Below are 21,935 nucleotides of genomic sequence, written 5' to 3'. Positions count from 1 at the left end.
TCCGCAATGCCCGTTTGGGTGGGACAACGTATGGGGGTGGGTGGTTCGATTTTGTTTAAATTAAAAAATTATAATAAAGTCTCAATTTTCATTCAAATTATTAACAATCTCTCACAAAAATCGTCTCTCTGAAAAATGAATCTGAGGCTGGACAAAAAAACCCTTTGCAATCAAGATATAAAAATGTTCACGGAAGCCATAACTAATGGAAAAAGTTCGGTCAAACACCAGCGTTTTCCATAGTTGATTCGCATGTTCTAAATCAACATCTATGAATTTTGAATGTTTTAATTTTTTTCGTAATTAATGAATAAATTTAGCATTATTATATTTCTTTATCGTAGTTCAATTTTACAACTACAATATAATGTAAATTAATATAAGAGGCGTGAATAGGGGCGTGGTGGGTGGAGACGCCCCCGTCATGGAGTTGAGCGCAAAAAAAGAAGGGAATGATGACATTGCGGAAGTTGTAGCATGATGAGAGGCACCCACTGTGGATGCTCATAGAGTATATTGACTGTAAGGTCTCGTCTCGGATGCCCGGATGAGGGCTGAATCGGGGTCCTACCATATGGCACACCAGATGGGTTGGCCCTGATTTTAGCCCTGTGGAAGGCGGAGAACCTGGGTGAAGGCTGATCCTCTGTCCTGCGATACTATGGTGACACTCGATTAGATTCTAGCAAAAAAAAAACGAGACAAAATTAGGTGTGTCCCATGTGAGTTTTGTTAAATAATCATGATTTTATTAGCTATTTGATTCTATTTTGTAAAACTGTTTAACCCGATTTGGCGCTAAACCTGATGGAGATGCGACGAGTACAAGTAATCCATCAATTTAGTAATAGCAGCATTTTTTTTCGCGCTTTGTTGATAGATTTTACTTCAATACCTCTCGTGACTCAATCTTGTGAAAGAGACTTGGAAATTGTTACTATTGGACTTCGTCGGCTATCACTTCATGGAGCTCAATTTGGGTGGGAAACTTTAGGCATAAATTGATGCATTCATTTTCTGTACTTGTTAATACAATTTCTATTCTTCACGTTTTGTTTAGTAAGATTATATTTGAGGAGCACTTTGATGAAAATGGTCTTTTTCAGTGCTTAATAAGACTCGTAGGTGATCCAGATGTGATTTGGTTGCATTGAACAAATAATGTGGGAGAAAACAAATTGATAGTATATCTATTATCTCTTGAGTAATGTGATCATAGATAATTAAAGGGTAAATCTGTAAATTTAATTTTCAGATTCAAGATAATTTATGTTGCATGACCAGTCCAACGACCAACCAAACTAAGCATTGTGTGCCATTTTTTACTTACTACTAATATATATTATTGGAGTCGCATTGAAAGGGTCGTAACACACATGCTTTATTATTCTAGTAAAGTAAAAGTCATGTTTTATAAGGGAAATATATATTTTGGGAATTTAAATTTTGACCAATCTTTTATAACAAAAATGCGCTACTGTTTTAAATGTCCCGGAAGGACCAAAATGATTATGAAAATTGTCACCATGTTTAGATGTTCACCATGTACAATGCACTTAAGATTGAAGAAAAAATAATTGTGTAATGATATGACCAAACCATGATTTAAGAAAACATTTGATTCATTAATATTTGACACAACATAATACATCTTCAAAGTACATCACCATATCATACATTTGATAAGCAACATATGCCATGCAATCACATTTTTTTCCAAATTTTTAAAATGAACATTAATAATCATAATTTTGCATCTTTGGGTAATAACTTGATCCAAAACACACTTCTACGGGGTATAGCCACCATGACCGCCCCCTTCGCCGCTACCAGAGCCTCCACCATATCCACCTGCATGCTCGCCACCACTGGCATAACCTCCTCCAGCACCACCACCAGCCCCATGCCCACCACCTCCCGCAACCGATCCTTCCCCTCCCGCATAACCCCCACCGGCCCCGGACCCACCTCCATGCCCACCCCCTCCTGCAGCCGACCCTGCTCCACCAGCATATCCACCGCCCCCGCCAGTCCCACCTCCTTCACCACCGCCTCCATATGCTCCACCATGAGCTCCTCCACCACCCGCACCCGCACCTGCACCTCCCCCACTACCATATCCTCCCGCTCCCCCTCCAGCCGCCCCACCGGCATATCCTCCGCCTCCACCAGCCCCCCTCCCTCACCACCCCCATAACCCCCACCATGAGCACCCCGGCCCCACCACCAGCACCCCCACCGCTCCCATAACCACCGGCTCCCGCTCCTTCAGCCACGCCCCTCCTCCACCTCCTCCCCGTGGCCACTCCCACCACCATACCCTCCATCCGCGGAATATCCACCTCCAACACCTCCTCCTTCACCCCCACCATACCCACCCGCATGCCCCCCACCGGCACTACCTCCCCCTCCTCCCCCTCCACCACCACCACCCCCTCCCCTCCTCCTCCCCGCCTCCACCTCCATTCACACCACCACCATATCCCCCCGCCTCCCCCTTGACCACCCCCACTCCCATACCCAACCCCATGCTCACCACCACCAGCATATCCACCTCCTCCACCACCACCATTCCCTGCCCCACCGCCTCCACCACCCCCACCATGCTCCCCACCGCCACCTCCATATCCAGCCCCACCTCCAACACCACTCCCTCCACCGCTAGCATATCCACCATGCTCTGCCACAGCCCCACCAGATCCTCCCCCTCCACCATGCCCTCCACCACCAGCACCGCCATAGCCACTCGGCTCGTAGCTAGTAAGCGTCCTAGCAGCAGAGCATATCGCTACACCCAACAACACAAAGAAAACAACATTAAAAACTCTATTTGAAACCATTTTGAATGGAATGAAAACGGTTGATGAGAATTGCATGAAATTGTAGGCTATTTATAGGCGCTACAAAGCACACAATTGGATCAAAAGTGCGATTTCCAACAGTTGAAATTTGATATCTTCGAAAAGAGAAACGCGCTTTGTCCCACTAAGTGGTCCATTTTAGTAGCACATGCCTCTATCTATAGTGTGCTTCTGCTGTCTCCCACATTTTCATAGCCAAATCATGCTTCATATCCTATCAAGATTTTGAAATATTATATGATGCTAATTCTGAGAATTTGCCAGTTTTGATGTACTTATCAACATTGCCTATCTATGATTGGGTATTTTTATCTTTCCCAAAATTCATTCATTCTCAAGTTGTCAACAAAACTAATTAATCAAAGGATTTAGAATGTCCTCAACTTTAAGTTATAATCCTAAGTTATAATCAAATTTAGTTGCATTAAGTTATAATCCCAAGTTTTATTTGAATATGAGCAGAATTTATTCATTTTCACACACATTTACATTTATGCACAAGGAGAAAACGTCTTACCAGCTGAATTACGCTTATGCTTCGTTATAGTATTATTTTGGTGTCAAGTGCCTACCTTTGGTTATTTTTGTATTTTATCTTTTAACTTCTTGGAATTCAGTTCAATTTTATAGCATGGGATTTCAAATTCAAGTTACTAAATGATTACACCATTTCTCTAAGCCTCAGCATAGTAAAAAATGCAAATTAGAGCTTATTATATTACAATATAGTTTTCTAGTAAGAATCATTAGATTAATGTAATAAGTAGTATAGATTAGTGAAACAAGTATTATTTTTGGACTTGTTGATAGAATTTCAATTTTCAATGTATAATGTTGGATTACTTAGTTGTGCACCAATAACAGTATAGGCTTCATTAAAAATTAAAATACAAGAAATAATGGAAGTTTAGGACCGAATTTGCTGATGGATAAGATCTTTTGCTAAATTCTTTTTGTTGTTTAAGAGTCATATAGGAAACAAACTAAGGTGGAGATTATCCTAAAATACAAAATACAAGAGGAGCTTTTATATATACTTAAATATTTTTTAAAGATCAGTATGATTTTCTATTTATTCAGATGGCCATGGTGGCTAGAATTCTCAAACTCCTAATCTATTTAATTAGAGGCAAGGAACATATACATAAATTTATTTTGGTAGTAGCTATAAATTTTAACTCTTGATAGTACTTGCCTTTGTTAAAATACACAAAAACTCCCAAAACTCAAATATGTTGTATGTATTGGTGGGTCATGATTAAAAGCTTATTACCATAAACATCCACAAAGAAATACACTTAAATAAACAAGAGTAACCAAAACTGGACTTAGTGCAAAGTGCAAACAATATCATGATATACGGCCACTTTTATTATCACCTGTATATCATGATGGAAATCCAACTCACTTTCTATCTTCCTTTTTCTTTTTCAACACAAAACTTATACTTACTACAGTTTAATATTTTCTTAAACAAAAAATAGCACAAGAACAGTCATACAACTCATGTCTTCACAATCACAAAATCTATGAAATTATGAAGTTGCAAAATTAGTTTATAGAGAGTTCAATTACACCACTGTTAATATACTTATATGTATTCTGTCCCACATCGGTGACATAGCCTTTGTGCCTTATCGTCATCTGGTGCTGTCATCGACAAGATCAGCAAGTACAGATCTTCCCACGATTCAAACAACGTATCGGTAGGTGATATAACGTCCAGCAGTTTCACTCGGTCGTATGATCTTCACAACCTGCCCTCGCTTCAGCCCGTAGTATCTTGCAATCGGGTCAGTTATCTGGATACGAGGGAGCTGCCAACGGAAAGCATCAAGAAACAGCTTAGAATGGAGTGAAGTGAAAGGCAGATAGGAAACAACACGAAAAAAGAATTCGGGGCGTGAGATTTCAATATTATAGAGCTAAAAAGAGATCCACAGATAGTGCTGGTCCAAAAGCAATAGTGCAACCCAAATGCAGCATAAATCGACACTGACTATTCAGGAAAAGCCAACTTCAACAAAAACGGCACATGAAATGGTGAAAATGTACACGACACGATAGAAGTCAAGCAGTGTACAAGAGAGAATAACTGCTTCTGTGCTAAAGTAGCACTATTATAGCAACTCGAGTGTAATACATGAGGAATTTAGATTCCCACTACGCAAATATTCGATGCTACAGAAATCACTTAGCTGTGCGTAGTTAGATGGCATTGATTATTGGAAAATGGAAACTAACCTGTGTTTCCTTCACGGTGTACCTCTCCAGCAACGTCTTCTTTTCTTCAGCCGTAAGCAGCTGATGCTCGGGAACTAGAACATGTTCTTTTATGTTAACTAACAACTCAGCTTCCTGCACTATTGCAGCAAGAAAACATTCAACTTTTTGATACTCGATAGGCAATACGTAATGGGAAATGCATCGAGATTTCAAAGGAAAACAAGGAAGATAAAAATTTAAAAAAAAGTTATGTCGGGCATACTTTTCACATGGGCAAACAACTTTAAATTTAAAAAAGGCCCTTTTTTTAGATTGAGTTAACCTAGAAGACATCGTAAAAAAACAAGTTTTTAAAAAAAACAAACCAAGAATTAAAACACAATAAAAACTGATTTATCAGCCTCAATTCTAACATAAAGCTCTTTCCACTGAATCCAATCCCATATTCTCCTTTAAAAAACCTTAATTCATCACCTATGGCAACTTTTTTCCCACATTTTCCACAAACCAAACCAGCTACAATCTCTCTTGATGCAGAGAAAAAAATAAAATTTTTCCCTATTTCAGAAAACCCCTTTTCAAAGGGCCCCACTTGCAAAACATATTCTAAAAGAACCGGAACCACACCTGTTCAGAGCTTTACGGAAACCTTTTTATAACGAGGTCCTCTCGTCCATATTCTCCCTGTTTCTAAAAACTATACTTTTTCATTTCAATCTAAAAACTCCCACCTTTACCTCTATCCTTAACATCTGCATACTGTCTTCCATTCTGAAAAGCCGGGTAATTTCCCCTTTCCCCCAAAACCATCTTTCCCACTTTATAAATAAAAAAAGAACAAACAAAGCCCAAATTTAAAAATTTTGACAATACTGGCTAAAACCCCAAAACAATATTTTTCAGTTAATCCCCAAAAAACAACTTAACCAGTAAGGGGTTTTTTCCACTGTCATTTGCTACAAAAAGAAAAAACAAAACCAAAATGTTTAATCAAAATTCAGTTACATATTTTTTTTCCCCTAAGGTTAGCAGCTACAATTGACACAAGAATAATAATCAAAAAAATATTCAATTTTTTGAATTTCTTAATTCCTATCTCTTCTGAAGCACAACTTTTACGACCACAACCATGAGTTCATCATTAATCCCAAAAAGTAAAATCTCATTACCGATTTCAGCTAAGAACCAAAAATAGCCTCAACGTATAAGCAGAAAAAGAAATCTTAAATTGGACTACTAAGATATATAAACAGACAAATCGCGAGCATAACGGTTTCTACCCTTCTTTCTTTTTTCCTTTTTTTTTTTTTTTAATTTCTATCCCTTGTTATGAGCGTGTGCGCAGGCAGGAGAAGGAGCCGTGGACGAGGTTAAGAAACTGAATATAAAGCGCACTACAATTCTTTATTTCTAAAACGCTCCCTTTAAAAATTAATTATTAAATAGGACCCCGTCACTTTTCCCATAACAGATTTGTTTACCTTAAATTTAAATACTAAAATACCATAACAATGTGAAAATTTAAACTTAATATTCCAATTTTAAAGAAACAATAATTGCCTCACCTTCTACTAAATCAATTAATGTAATAAATTTTTTTATATAGTACTCAATATTTATTCAAAAATATGACATCAAAGAACTAAATAAGTGATTAAAATATTTGGACCTGATCAAATTTTCTCCAAAATTTTGCCCAATTTGAGCCCATTAAGTAAGAAGGTAGAGGAATCAGGTGAAAATACAAAACCTGCAATTTGGGGTACCGGCAAAAATGGTTTCAATTGATAACACAAATTCCGCCACCGCCAAAGCGGCCATGGCGATGTTTCCGCGCGCTCCGCGGAATCCAACGGTTCTCAAGCGGGTTCGACGCATATGGAGGAAATCATCAATTCTCCTGGAGGTGGTACGTCAATTGCCGGGGCGCGACGGAAAGTATCACCCTGTGGGTTATGGAAAGTCCACTTTTTGAGCCCACACTTTTCGGCTTCACAAATGAATATATATACACTATGTTTTTTAAAAATCTTAGCTATTTTGAATTGCAAATTAATTAGTTAATTTTTAATCAGAAAAGGCTGTGTTCTGCTATATGTGTTTGTTGTTGAGTTATTGTGGCATTTTGTGGTTATTTGTAACACAGTGTTGAATTATGAAATTGGAACAATTTCGAAATGCTACGAAGTATGTTTAATTCAATTCCTGTCAGTTTGATATTCATTTTTTTCAGGCATTTACATTCCTTGTAGCTTTAGATTTGAATAAGAAATGCTTGTTTGTTGCCGAGCTTCAGTAGAAACGTGTATGTTTCATGTTTGTGTAATTCTGTCTGTTTATCGGCACTTTTATTTTCTTGGACAGTCAACCGTAGGCTTGATGAATGGGTCGACCTTGATCAACTGGATCTTGGCTCTGTAGAAACTGATGTTGATGACAAGGTTGAGGACAAGGTATACTGTCCAGTTCTTGACCCGTAGTTTGCAGCTTAAGATGATTATATTTAAATGAATAACCTCAAGCTTAAGTTCACATTCGGATTCATAGAGATAGAACTATCTCCTTTTAAGGACCTTGTTGTACTGGCTTATTCAATGACACTGAAATTCTCCATCGATAGTCTGCTTATGTGAAAATATCTCAGGTAACAGGCTTGAAAATGACGCGCCCTCAGAAGCGTAAGATTGATGAAAGCACATAGAGGTATGTCATCTTTTTGTTAATCAGTAATCACCATGCACTTGATGAGGTTTTGTGAGATTATTATGTTATCCACGTGTAATGTCATTCTTCACTTCATAGAACTATTGTTTCTTATCATGGAGCCATTGTTGTATTATGCATTGTTTGAACATGTATGCCTTGATTAATAGCTATGTAAAATCAGTTTGGGTTCGATTATGCTTGTATGAATAACGGGCATCAGGTCTTGTTGTGATTCTCGCTGGTTTCCTTTTCTTTGTATGGAAGCTTTCAGAGGGCTAAGTATTACTATATCATTTCTCATTGGTGTCCTAGGAAAGGGCTGAAAATGATATTCCAATCAAGTTTACGTCAACTAACTGTTTGGTATGTTGGGACAAGTACAAGTTTACCATACGAAGGAGTTAAATATCATATCTTCTAACAGATTGAAGTTTTCACCCTCTGTACTTGAGTTACCTCATTTTTGTTTGAATGCTAAGAACTTTTGGTTAAATTTACATAGGGCCACGAGGAGCTTGATGCTGCTAGCTTGAGAGAACATGAAGAGTTTACCAAAGTTAAAAATTCAAGCGATTGAACTTGGAAAATATGAAATTGAGACTTGGTACTTTTCCCGTTCCCACCTGAATACAATGACTGCTACAAAGCTGTTCTTTTGTGAATTTTGCCTGAATTTCATGAAACGCAAAGAACAGCTTCAAAGGCACATGGTAAGCTTCCTTTCTCAGCTGTTCATTTATCCTCATTCACTTGTGTGTTTTGTTTGAATTAACTCCAGTGGTCCAGTAGGAAGTTCTTGTTACATATCTTCTACATCCAGTCAACTACTTAGAGCATTCTATTTATGATTCTGATAAATCTTCCAAAACTGACCCATGCTGAGGAGATACTTTTATTATTTTCTTAAGTAAGCTTTTCTGCAGTTACAATATTTATATTTGTATTTGCAGAAAAATGTGATCTTAAGCATCCTCCTGGTGATGAAATATATCGACATAAGACTTGTCAATGTTTGAGGTAAATATTGCATTTGAACTTAACAGGAAAAATTATGAACTACTAAAACCCCTGTTATTAAGTGCAGAAAAAGTTTATGTTACTTTGAACTAAAGAAGAAACAATTATGAACCTAACCTGTTATTTAAGTGCAGAAAAGTTTTTGGCATGACTATGACCAATAAAAACCACATGTGTTTTCTTCCCTTAAGGAATAATTCTAGCTCTTATATTCAATGAATCAGTTCTTTAAAAACTTCCCATATTGCTTTCCTTCATTATGTTAGGACTTTCTATCTAATAAGATGAAACATCCGATAAATAATTTTCCCTTAAAACTGGATCTCACTCAGAGAGCTTGAAAAAATTGGATGCTCTTATTAAGATTTAAAGAATTCTTATTCCAAAAGTTCCTCTAAGCATTTTTATCTAAGGCTTTTTTTAGAAGTAAGGGTCTTATTTGGAAATCAAATGGAGTTGAAATGGATTCCTCTTCCTTTATTTGATAGTTGTTTTCCTGGAAATTTATATTTCAATGTTATGCTTGGCTACATCATTTCATTTATGTTAGATATGGTCTAGTCTTACGTTATTTTATCTTGTCTTCAATGCATCCAAATGCCGAATCCCTAAGTTGACACATTTTTAATTAGAATCTGAATTTAAATTGTTATAACAGGTTCGATGGGAAAAAGAACAAAATTTAGGGCAGAACCTTTGTTATCTGGCCAAGTTGTTTCTTGATCACAAGACCCTGTACTATGATGTAGACCTATTTTTATTTTATGTGCTATGTGAATGTGATGATCGGGGATGCCACATGGTGGGCTACTTCCCAAGGTAAATTTCCCTTAGAAAATTACCAAGTTAATCTTGCTCACTTGTATCATCCATAATCATTGTTCACGATAGATGAGTTCTGATTGAGTAAATGGATAGACAATAAATACTGCTCTACTGAAAGGCAATATTTGATAGTATTGAAAATTGAAATGGCAAGTCTACCATGTTAGGCAACTTCTATTTCATTCTTCAATTTGATAAACCCTAACTAAACGATAACAAGAAGTTAACTGAATCATTTATCACAGAAACGAGATTCATAAGATTTTCGCTTTAATTGAGATACCCACATTCACTTGTATCAACATACGCTTTTTCCACTGGCCATTTAGGGTCACCATCTTTGTCACAAATAGCAAGCCTGTAAATTGACCTCTTCACGTACTTACACGTAGTATGCCTAATGGCCTATTCCAGAGTTGGAAGGATAAGATTTTGCATGTTTTTGTCAGAAATGATATTTAACTTCCATATAATCTTTCATTACTTGATGTACAGGAGAAGCAATCAGAGGAGTCTTACAATTTAGCTTGTATTCTCACTCTTCCTCCTTATCAAAGAAAAGGCTATGGGAAGTTCCTGATTGCATTTTGTAAGCTCATTATTCATCTTCGCTTAATTTCTACAGACTTTAATCACTTTAATGAATATGCTGAAGAAGTGAAACTTAAATGCAAATAAATGAAATCTAATCCTGTATGCTCGTAAATTTTTAGACCAACTATTAAATGGAGGAAGTTTAATGTAAGACTGAACTGCACATACGTTTGTATATGCAGAAAGTAATTGCCTCTTGTTCGTCTTAGAATTCTGAGAACGTTTCTGTTAGATATGAAAAGTTGTTTTGAGGAAAGGTTTATATTTGTACTCCTTTTGCTTAACTAACTGCAACATTCTGGTACAGCTTATGAACTTTCAAAGAAGGAAGCCAAAGTTGGAACCCCGGGAACACCCTCTCAGACCTGGGCCTATTGAGCTATCGAGGATACTGGACACGGGTTCTTCTAGATATTCTAAAAAACACAAAGGCAACATTTCCATAAAGGGTTGCGACCATTTAGCTACCCGATTGAGCTCTACATCAATTCTTCCCTTTGTCCTTACTTCCTCCCGTTACTTATCCAGGAGCTCAGTGACATGACGGCCATCAAGGCAGAGGATATCGACCACCCTTCAGAGCTTAGAGTTGATCCAGTACCGGAAGGGCAGCACGTGATATGCAGACCAAAGGCCCCTAGACCGCCATCTCAAAGCTGCAGGCCGAGGCGGTCCTGATGTGAAGGCAGCAAGTTGATCTGGACCCCTTATAAAGAGCAGAACTGATCTCATCTCAAATCTAGTGGAACTAATCTCCATTCCCCCTTTGTATATACAACTCCACCTTCGTTATAACCTACTCGCTATTTCTCACAACCGTCAAATCTCCTATGTAACAATGTATGAGTGTGTATGTATCTTATCTAAACTTAAACTTAGATGTTGTATTTACTTAAAGAGTAAAAATTTAAAAATATAATTGGTCCAAAACATTCACTTTTTAAAAATAGGTCATAAAAAATGAAATTTTGTTGGAGTGGTCCTTTGACAGTTCAAAAAAACTAACGGTTATGTCACCGTGCAATTAGCGTTGACCGTTAGTTTTTTTACCGAACTGTTAAAAGGCTACTCGTTTTTTTTCTTTTTTAAAAAAAGTATTGGGTCAAAGTTAACTCGTTTTTTGGCATATTTGACAAAAATTGACATTTACTCATACTTAAAACATAGATGTTGATATATTTGTCTTTTTTTTTTTTATCACTAGAGTACCTTTTTTTCTTCCCATGTTGTTATGTGTGATATATGTCATCTTTAGCTCGTGTTTGCCTCTTTTGTTTGTTTAGTTTGTACTTCATTCGTCCGATAAATGTAATTTGATTTTTCCTATTTAGGTCACACACATTATAGACTTATTTTCTTTACACACAATCCAATTGTTTTAATGAGTACTTATAATGAGATGAGTGAAGTATTTCAAAGCAGTGTCGTGTTTTGTTATGTCGGGTCAAATATTTTCTCTTAACCATCTCCATCTTAAAAGCTGTGTAGTTTGGACCTTTAGAAGACTTGGACTCGATTCGAATTGCGTTATTCACACTTCATATGATTGAAGTGGACACTTTATTAAAAAATTTGTAACATAATTATCAATTTCATGAAATTGCGGAACAAATCAAATCTAATTTACATCAAATGTAAAGTCAAGCTACGTGACAGCCGTGGGTGGAAACAGAAAACAACCTTTACCTTAATTTGAAATTTAATTTCAATTGAATATATTCTTTTGTGTTTTCACCACATTTTGAACACGAGTCGCTGACTCTAAATTGGACGAGCTATTGTTTGGTGGATTAGAATATAATTTTCGGTTGAAAAACATTATGCCTCGTGATGATGATGGATTATGCTAGTTAAAGAGTGAATTTTGACCTAACAATCATTTTTACCTTTTATTTAATTAAAAATTTGGCACATTCTTGTTCGAGCATATCTGTAAGAACAGTTATTAATAGAAGAAATAAATGCATATTGATAGAAGAAATAAATTTGGCTAACTACTTTCTATGTTTGCGGCGAATATACACATAAGTTGGCTGTAGGCTAATTTGTTTGTTATATAATTTATTTTATTCATTTATTTATTTAGAGTTATAAAATCAAATAAACATTTGGTAAAACAAAACTAACGTGAACATAAACTGATGCTCATATTATAAGGTTTGTGGACCAAATATTTCTAACTAATTGGAATACTGATTAAAAAAAAAACACTAAAACAAAAGAAAATACAAAAAAAAAGAGAATAAAGTACTCAATATTCTGCAAAAATGTGGGACAACCTTAATTTGAACCCAAACATCATACCCTGACTATCATTATCAAAAACCATTCAGTTAAAATAAAGCAATAAAAAAAGGGGAAAGAACAAAAGAATAAAGAAAAAAATCTAACATTCTGAATTTTTTTTACATCAAAATCACCTAAATTATTCGATCCGTTATACATTGATCGATTGTAAGTATACACCCAAATTTCCAAATTAAATTATGGACTACATAATTAAATATATATAAATTGAACCTTTAAATTTAAATTCATCTCCTACTGCATAAACCTTGTACCCTCGTCAGCCGCGGCTGACGACAGCCGAATTCCTTAACCGGTAAACGGATGGGTTGAATACTCATACTACGGTATTCACCCCATCAAATCTCCTCTTCCACAAATTCACCTCAGCCGCGGCCGCGCCCCCTTCACCACCGGCAGCGGCGGATCCATCTTGCTAATATCCAACGCCGCCGCCCTAACTAAAAAATTCTTGATCAAGCTGACCCTCGCTACCGGTCTCCTTGATTTTCTCCGGCAGCTCCGGCTCACACTTTTCCGGCCCCCGGCGGCGGCGGGAAGGAGGGTTTGGTGGAAAAGTGTGTGTTTTTTTCTTGGCTTGTTGGGGTGTTTGTGGTGGTGGGAGGGGGGGTAGCCGGAGACGCGGCGGGCTGTTGCGCTTGACTTGGCCCATGCGGGTGACAATTGGGGAGGAGGGGATCGGCGGCGGGGGGGAGGGAGGAGGAGATGGGGATGGTGTTGAGCTTGACGTCTTTGATGGATAGGCGGCAAAACATGGGGGGGAAGATGTTTTTTTGGGCGTGGAAAATGGTTTCTTCATTGTAATTTGCGATTCCCATTTTCTTTGATTGTGATTTTTCTTTGAATCAAGAATTGTGGGAGAGAGAGAGAGGTGGAGTTGCTAAATCGGAGGAGAGCGGAGGGAATTATGTGAAAAAAGGGGGGTATGTGTAGCTAAATATGTATCGTGATATCATTCTCATATGTATATTAGTTATATATATATGGTGACATAAGTCAGCAGTCACAGAAATACTAAAGTAGGATTATTATATAAATATACATGTAACTGAAAAGTAGTACTTCCTCCATTTCTATTAGAAGTCTCAATTTGCTATTTTCGTCCGATGCTCATTAGAAATTTCATTTCATTTTCATTATTTTTGGCTAATGACATTATATTCCACTAATTCATTTTATTCATATTTTATTAATATAAAATTAATACTCCCCGTCCATGAAAATTTGTCACTTATTTTCCTTTTTGTCCGTCCCTAAAAATTTGTCACATTTCACATTTACCATTTTTGGTAGTGTACGACATTCCACTAATTCATTCCCACTCACATTTATTTTAAAACTAATATATAAAAGTAGGACCACATGCCTCTAACTTTTTCAGCCCACCTTCTATTACATTTCTAAAACTCGTGCGGATCAAATGTTGCCAAATTTTAAGAGACGGAGGGAGTAGTATATCTTGTATATTAAAGTAAGAGCCACATTCCACAACTTTTTTCTATTATTTTCATTTACAAAATTAAATAATTTCTGAAATCTTGCGTTGATAAAAGATGAGACTCTAATGGGGATCGGAGGGAGTACTTCTTGAATAATAGTAGTACTTTGAAATGCCTACAAATCAACGAGATAATTAGTTATTGAGAAGGACAGTGAATAATATCATAGTCTTGAACAGAAAAAGAAAAGTTGAATTCCCTGTAATCACAATCTATATCCCCTAACTTTAGTAATTTTTTCAATTAAATGATGTTGAATGACGATATTATGTATATCCGCACAAGGTTATATTAGTAAAATTTAAGTATGAAAGGGATAATGTGATAAGAGAAAAAAGGTGAAAAAGGAATGTTAATCTATGAAGCCAAATTTAGCATGAATAAACAAGTAAAATTACTTAAAGTTGAATAAAAAATAATAAATAAACCGATTTGTTGTTATATAAACCCGATTCCATAAATTTACTACTCTATTTGCATTTGCTCTACAAAAATGTTTTTATGCAAAAAGTTTGATTCATATCCCATTTAACATAAAAGAAGGTTGGAGTAAACCCAAGATTAAATTCCTTATAAAATAATAATATTAATTGTTGTGCTGCAATTTCAAAGTTTAATTAACGACATTTTTAAAGAAACATTCTAGGATATAATCAATAAGTAAAATTATAACAAATCTTGGTGAAGAACAAAGTGATGTTTGATTAGAATACCACAATATTGTTGGGTTTCTGGTTTAACATTAATTTGGCATTTCTTGCTATGTTGAAATTAAGTTAGAAATCCACTATTGCCTTGAATTCAGTTCAAATAAGTGGGATCCGGTCCTTGTATTTTCCCACACATAAATCAACCTAAAAAGGTCTTTGAATTTTGTAAAGTTTTTTGTCAACTAACTTATGGAGTAGTAATAATTTCTTGGGATGAAGAATAAATTTTATTGAAGTCTTACTTATAGATAAGACTATTATCTACATGTAGAAAATTTGTGAATGTGCATGTAGAAATTTCAGTGAATATAATAGAGTAGTACTACTTTGGATCGGAGTCTAGTTTATAGATAATATTTACTATTATCTGTATGTACATTTTTATGATAAAAGTATAATTCTTTCATGTATTTTATAATGGGTAGTATATGTCATAACTTAAGGATCCAATGTACATGTATATATTATACAAAATCTAATTGAATGAATACATATTTTTTAATGTAATAGAAAAATGATCCAAATTATCGAATATAGTGAGAAAGAATTCAATAAGGCAACCGTAAAAACTCAACCACAATTAAAATTTATATAAGTATTGAATATGACAATAAATATATCGAAGTTTTATTCGCGCAAATCAGTGATTATCAATTTCCATGTGTTTACATCAACCCATTTGAGTAGTGTTGCCGGCTTATAAATGTGTGCATTTTTTCAAATAAAAACCAGCTTACTTCACAATATTTATTTACTTATCAAAATCAATGTTGTGTGCATGAGTTCATCCAATGACAAGTGTACGCACAAGTTACCACGTCTTTATCGTTGAATTGTTAATGGTCCTAATAAATAAAAATGAAATAAACTTAGGGTGTTTGTGGTAGTAATGATATTTAAAATAAGAAAGCAACTTATAACCATCTTGGAAAAAATATAATAAAATAAAATGATGGGAGTCGAAGAATAGAGAGTTGAATAGTGAAGCGTGTTAAGATTTCTTTGTCTCAAAGGTAGCTATCTTTATAGACCAAATGACTTAGTAAATGGTTCAACTATAATGGCACTTATTTTGTTATGAAATAGTTGAGCAAGAGGCTATAGGCTATATACCCCTACATTATTAGCCTATTTTCACAATACAAGCAATATATGCATGATACCTAAATCCTTATTTAACTTACAATAAGGACCCCATTTTCAGCCATAATTCACTTTTTCTTTGTTACACAGACATTTTCAAATTCAGTCAAAACACATTCAATCTCACGACACGTGTGAGACTGTGAAATCGAGCCCTATTATGGATGTCCTTAGAGCATTCCAAAATTGATGCTCTAGCTCGTTCCACAGGGACGTGGAACACAATGAATGCGCCGTGGGGATGTTTAAGAGACATATGTCACTTATATAGCTAAGGGTGCGATTTGTCAAATTTATATGAGATAAATCGGAGGTAATCTAATAATTGATATTTCAATAAGATTATAGGGTGTCTAAGCAATTAATTCATGCAAGTATGTGCTCAATATACCAATTATTCCTAAACAAAATTTAATTCCAATATTCTTTAATTTTTAAAACTTTGTAAATGTTTGATTGCGCTAGATTGTCATTGAATAGTGAATGCTTAGGGTTAATTTGTTTATACTTTGAAGATTGTAAATTGACATTTTTTTGATTGGCATGTAAGCACATGAGAGATCCATATTGAATTGTTTAATTGATGATCTCCTCCCTTGATTGGATAATGTGAGAAAAAATTGGACATCTAAATAATAGTGTCTTTAGTCATGCCATAAAAAACTATAAGTATGGAGCAATGTTGAAAGTGATATAGACATTACATGAAGTTCCAAAGGAAAAAAGGGAAAAGAGTGTGTTGATGGCCTCTCATTTCTCGTGGGCAACATTGTTTTGCAATTGAAGTGGACCTATATTTTCTTTTTTTATTATCAACTTTTAGGCAAAGAAAAATGTCCCAAACCCCCCTTACATCCATCCTTTCCCTCTTTTGCATATTGCACACATATTATGGTGATCTCCTTGGGGAGCCGGTCTCACGTTAAGATGGGTCAAGATATATATCTTTTTATCACTAGGGTCTAGCCGGTCTCACATTAAGACGAATCAAGATACATATCTTTATGATCACTAGTAAAAACAGAAAGGCAATTTGCATGTAGTTTTGCATACTAAAATTTAAAATTTTTAAAAATTTTCCCAAATTTTGAATATGTGCTAATTTTGCAACCAATCTATTGATCATTCGATTTTACAACCAATCAAGTTTAAAATTTCATGAAATTTAAAGGGCACTTCAGGCGTCGGGAAAATGATGTCACATTTGAGTTTATATTAAGTCATAATAATGCTAAAATCTTTTTATTATCGAATATTGATTTAAATATTTCGGGATCGGGTTTGAATTCGGGGTCTCACCCGGTCTCCTGAGATACTTGGACAAATTTTGTAGTATGTAATTCACCAAAAACAATAAAAATTACTCAAAATTATTATTATTACTAATAATAATCGATTTCAACCAAAACGGTCTAGGTAAAATAAACATTTGAAACTTTTTATAAGAATTTGGGAAAAAATTAAAAATTAAACATAATTTTATTAAAAAAGGCCCTGCCCTCAGTCAATCAAATACATTCTGAAAATTTTACTTTCAGTAATAAATAATCATGATTTTTTTATATTACGTTGATTCTTTGATTTGTCTAGTAGGTATCGATGATAAAATTTCTACATTTATTCAGAAATAAATACTAGGAATTACCTGCATCAGTGTTGTGAGATATTTTAATATCTTTGACAAAAAAAAAAAAAAATAAAATAATACAGATAATCTTAAGAAAATGATGTAATTAGGGTCCCAGGTTTAGTTGTTTAAAAGGGCCCTTTTTTATACAAAAGTCATTGTTAGATGTGATTGAAAGTCAAAGCGATGAACACATTGTGGGATATCCTAACAGTTAGGATAATAAATTTGTATTTAATACCCCCAATGTACAATAAAAAATTCAAATCTGGGAACAAGTTTCTGTTTTCATATAGCTTTTTGATCTAATAATTTAGTGAGTAATTTGTTTGTAAATTTTTTTTAATTTTACATACTAGCTTTAAAATATTATTTAAATTTAAAATATACCAAATCATTGTTTTGTTTAATTTGAATTAATCAATATTTGGGCAATAGTGTAGTTGGATGACTTACTTATACGATGTTATTAAATGTCATATTATACACTACCAAACAATATCGACTAGATAAAATATTATTTTTGTTGAATTAAAATTTTTCTTTAAAAAAGAATGACAGGAAGGGAGAAAATGTAAAAAAGGAAAATGAGAAACAAGTTGGAAAGAAGAGCAATAAATGAAATTATTTAATTTTGTATAATTCGGGGTCGTTTCAAAATTGCCTTCATTATATTGTCTTTTAATTGATGCGAGATAGTGTCATGTTCGTAACAAATTATATCAGTGCCAGAACATTAATTACTTGCAAAATCATAACTAATCAATAATTTTGGGAAAATATAGGCGACCTTTAAAAATTTATTTTCGAAAAAAATTACTACTTTTTTTTATTTAAAAATAGAAGTTCTCATTTAAAATCTTTTCACATGGATATTGGATCCAGTTACATTCCTATGTACTCTATATTTATTTATTATATTTGATTTTTATTTGTGGGGAAATACTAGTAGTACTAAAATTGGAATTTGGAACTAGAAACGTTAAGACAAAGGCAAAAAACAATTTAATCCAACTAACGCTTTTGTCGACATGTGGATAGCAGGGATAAAGTATTCATGTGGGCCCTCTACTCATGATTTAGTTTTTTTTTAATTTTCGAATATTAAAAATTAATATTATAAGCACAAAAAAATAATAAAGTTAATTCTCTCTATATCTTAAAGTATTAAACCATTATTAAAATATTTAAAAATTTTCATATTAAAATTGCAAAAAAAGATAAAGTTTATACATTACTAATAGGCAATTAACCCAAAAATTAATCAATATTTAGAGTGGTGAACTCTATTAAAGAGTTGTAACCTCATATAATCCTAGGACGGCAATAGCCCCCACCCATGTAAATAAACAAATAAATAGAAGGATTAATTAAACGTGAAAATAGTAAAACTACTGTAACTTCTGTTGACTTAATGGATAATCAAATGTGCTAATTAACAAGTAGATATTAGATTAGGGTTATTTTGTCTTAATAAAGAGAGCAAAAGTAGCCTAAACTTTTGTAACTTTGGTGACTCATCTTATTACTTTAACTTAAGCCAAAAAATAATAATATAACAAAAATAACCTTCATTGAGTATTAGCTTACTTAGAAATAAATTTATTTATTGGTGAGCGCTTGACTTTATTAGTGCCTATTAATTGACTTTGGATCTGTCTAAAACAGGTGAAAATGATTACTCAATGCCTTTGTTTCTTATCATAATCTTGGGGCTGAAATTAAGCACCTGAAATGAGTGAAGTGTGTTGTGGCAAATGGTGGTAGCTTGTGCCTCAATTATCTAACAAATGTAAAATGATTAGTACACAAAATCTAGATGACTAACATATTTAATTATTAATCTAAACTCTTGATTTTGGATGGAAGCAAAAGCAAGAAATCCGACCGTTAGGAATGGAAAAATTATAGAAGCTAATTTTCCTACAAAACTAATACTTATTCACTCCGTCCAAAAAAAATAGTCTCATTTATAGATGGTCAGTTTTAATGAAAAATTGGTAAAATAAAAATAAGAGAAAAAGTAGGTAAAATAAGAGGGATGCGGAGAAAATGTAAGTAAAAGTATAAGGAAGAGAGGAGAAAAAATGGGTAAAGTATAACAAAGAAACTTTCTATTTTTAGAAATGAGACTATTTTAGTGGATATTCCAAAATGGTAAAATAAAACTATTTTTTTGGGCGGAGGGAATAAAATAAATTTTTAAGTTAATTTTCTTTCGAACCACGCATTTTCTAGTGATGTTATCAAGGCATTAACTAGTGTCAACGTTGTGCGATGAAAGATCTATTTTATTTTCCTCGTACTAATTTCACATTGCCAATTAATCAATTAAATAAAAAATAATGTCATTACATATACTAACATGGTGGTGCTCGTGCACAAGTTTTAAAAATTGAGCAACAGAAAAAGGGAAAGATTCAAAGAACAAGATGCACTAACATATGATATTCTGCCAGATTTTGTTCTTGGACTCATTTAAAAGAACAACATATTATTTCCTTGGAACATGCACTGCATCCATGCACACACCATATATATAATCTAAGCTTTTCAGATTATAAAAAGCTAACAAAATAATAATTGCAAAAATTGTTGCAGTGGTTGAGAAAAAAATACTTTCTCCATCTCAACGACACATTTTCCTTCTTGTAATGCCTCTTTCATAAAATGACACATTTCTAAATCGAAAACCCATTCTCTCTATCAGACTTACTAAACGACATTACATATAATCTCATGTCGTAAAAGAAATGTTTCGCTTTGAAATGGGATAAATGAATATATTATATATAGCTGGAGGATGAGATAAAAGATCATGACCATATTATAGAAAAAGCTGTGCTTGCTAGTTGTCTTTGCTTAACTTATTCAAGTATTCAACTCTATCAATTGTTGCTCTCTTCCTCTCTTAGTCTAATAAACAGAGAAAAAGTTTTCCTTTTTAACTTATTTATTATTATTTAACTATTATCCAGTCAACAAGCAGACAAGCAAACGTGAAGCAGATTATTAATTATTAATAGCAACAATAATTGGGAAATATTCCTTCTTCTCATCATCAACTTATGAGGCTATCTCATGATAAATTAATAATAGAGCTCTGGAAATAAAATAAGATAAGCTGTGAAAAGTCTGTGATGAGAAACAACTATCCATTTAGGTCTGATGAATTCTAAGTTGTTTTCTTAATAATAAACTGTGATTCTGTAATAACAATGGTCTTTTTCCTGTTGGTACACCAAAATTCTAAACATATTGCACAGATTATGACAGCTCCAACTAATCCTAATTTATGCAAAAATATTTTAAAAAAGTAAAACCAAATGCATAATACATAATTTAACAGACCTGCATAATTTTTTATCATTAAGGATTCTGATTCTCATCTCCTTCCCCAGCTTGATGTTTAGGAGCTGTTTCTTCCACCACATTCAATTAATTAATCGTGGTTGGGTTCTTATCACATGGAAATTGTGGATGGGCCGGGCCTGATCTGATTTTGCTTCAAACTCCGGCCCAATTCAATTATTTTACATATTTGTAAGAGTTGCAAACTTGCAATACATCAAAAAATATAAATTATTTAACTTTTACCTGTTCGCATCGCAGCGTCTTACTGTAAATATTTTGGATTCAGTGCCAGTTCGCCGGGGCGCCGGCGCGGAGAGAACACAATATAACGTCATAAATTATTTATCTGCTAGAACATATTCCCACATAATCACTTAGTATGATTTGGGAAGGCCCATATAAAAAACTAGAACAGATTTGGGTACTGATGGCCCACCATCAAAGAATCATATACAATATTAGGTGAGTGTGATTTGTCCAGTTTTTGAAAATAATGATTCCTCTTTTTGTGTGTATAAGGACATAAGTACCCACCATCTTTTTGTTGAAATGAATTAGGTCGTCTGACTTTTAGGGGGCTCGGAGGGTAAAGTTGTCTATTTGCAACAAATCATTTAGGAAACTTGGCCTATCAGATTTAAGTCCAATCCTTTTGGATGATTACTTAATGGGCATATATGGTGTGAACAGTGAGGGCCTCAATTTTATCTAGGGCACTATGATATATATCTTGCTCACTGAACAATCAGATTTCCTCCCAAAACTTGACATATCAGGTAAAGTGAACACGACCTTCTAATAACTCAAAATATAAATTACTCCATAAATATGCAACAATACGACACAATATAACGCCATAAATTATTTATATTTTATAGCAATATAGTTGCACAGTATTATGCATATTTTTCCAAATAGATATAACATAATGCATTAGGATATAATACAAGAATCAGATCCCATTATTGCGAGTATTAACAGTTGCATAGATCTTGTGGAGAGCAGCCACTGCTTCAATCATGTTGATTCTTTCATCTACTGAAATGACTAAACATTTCATTGCCAG

At 34.2% G+C, this 21,935-nt stretch overlaps 1 protein-coding gene and 2 pseudogenes across 1 annotated transcript; 1 reads left to right on the top strand and 2 right to left on the bottom strand.

Annotated features, from left to right (window-relative positions):
• Positions 1–1,604: 1,604 nt before the first annotated feature.
• LOC125200176 lies at positions 1,605–2,876 on the bottom strand (annotated as a pseudogene).
• A 1,676-nt stretch (positions 2,877–4,552) lies between these two features.
• On the bottom strand, positions 4,553–5,897 carry LOC125200174 (DNA-directed RNA polymerases II and IV subunit 5A-like). Its single transcript, XM_048097905.1, has 3 exons — positions 5,825–5,897; positions 5,106–5,224; positions 4,553–4,678 (listed from the first exon to the last, which is right to left on the bottom strand). The coding sequence occupies exons 1-3, from the start codon at positions 5,895–5,897 to the stop codon at positions 4,553–4,555; spliced, it is 318 nt and encodes a 105-aa protein (XP_047953862.1).
• Positions 5,898–6,861: 964 nt separating this feature from the next.
• On the top strand, positions 6,862–10,987 carry LOC125200172 (annotated as a pseudogene).
• Positions 10,988–21,935: the final 10,948 nt, after the last annotated feature.

The sequence above is a fragment of the Salvia hispanica genome, unplaced genomic scaffold, assembly GCF_023119035.1.
Source record: "Salvia hispanica cultivar TCC Black 2014 unplaced genomic scaffold, UniMelb_Shisp_WGS_1.0 HiC_scaffold_835, whole genome shotgun sequence".
Classification (NCBI taxonomy): Eukaryota; Viridiplantae; Streptophyta; class Magnoliopsida; order Lamiales; family Lamiaceae; genus Salvia; species Salvia hispanica.
Note: the sequence above shows the minus strand (reverse complement) of the source record. Positions and strands in the feature narration are given on the sequence as shown.

Excerpts from the sequence above, each read along its gene's own strand:
- LOC125200174 (XM_048097905.1), bottom strand. The coding sequence starts at position 5,897 with ATGGTTTTGGGGGAAAGGGGAAATTACCCGGCTTTTCAGAATGGAAGA. Across the intron at positions 5,225-5,824 it reads TGCAGATGTTAAGGATAGAG|TGCAGGAAGCTGAGTTGTTA; the intron begins GTAAAGGTGGGA and ends TTGCTGCAATAG. Across the intron at positions 4,679-5,105 it reads ACACCGTGAAGGAAACACAG|CTCCCTCGTATCCAGATAAC; the intron begins GTTAGTTTCCAT and ends TTCCGTTGGCAG.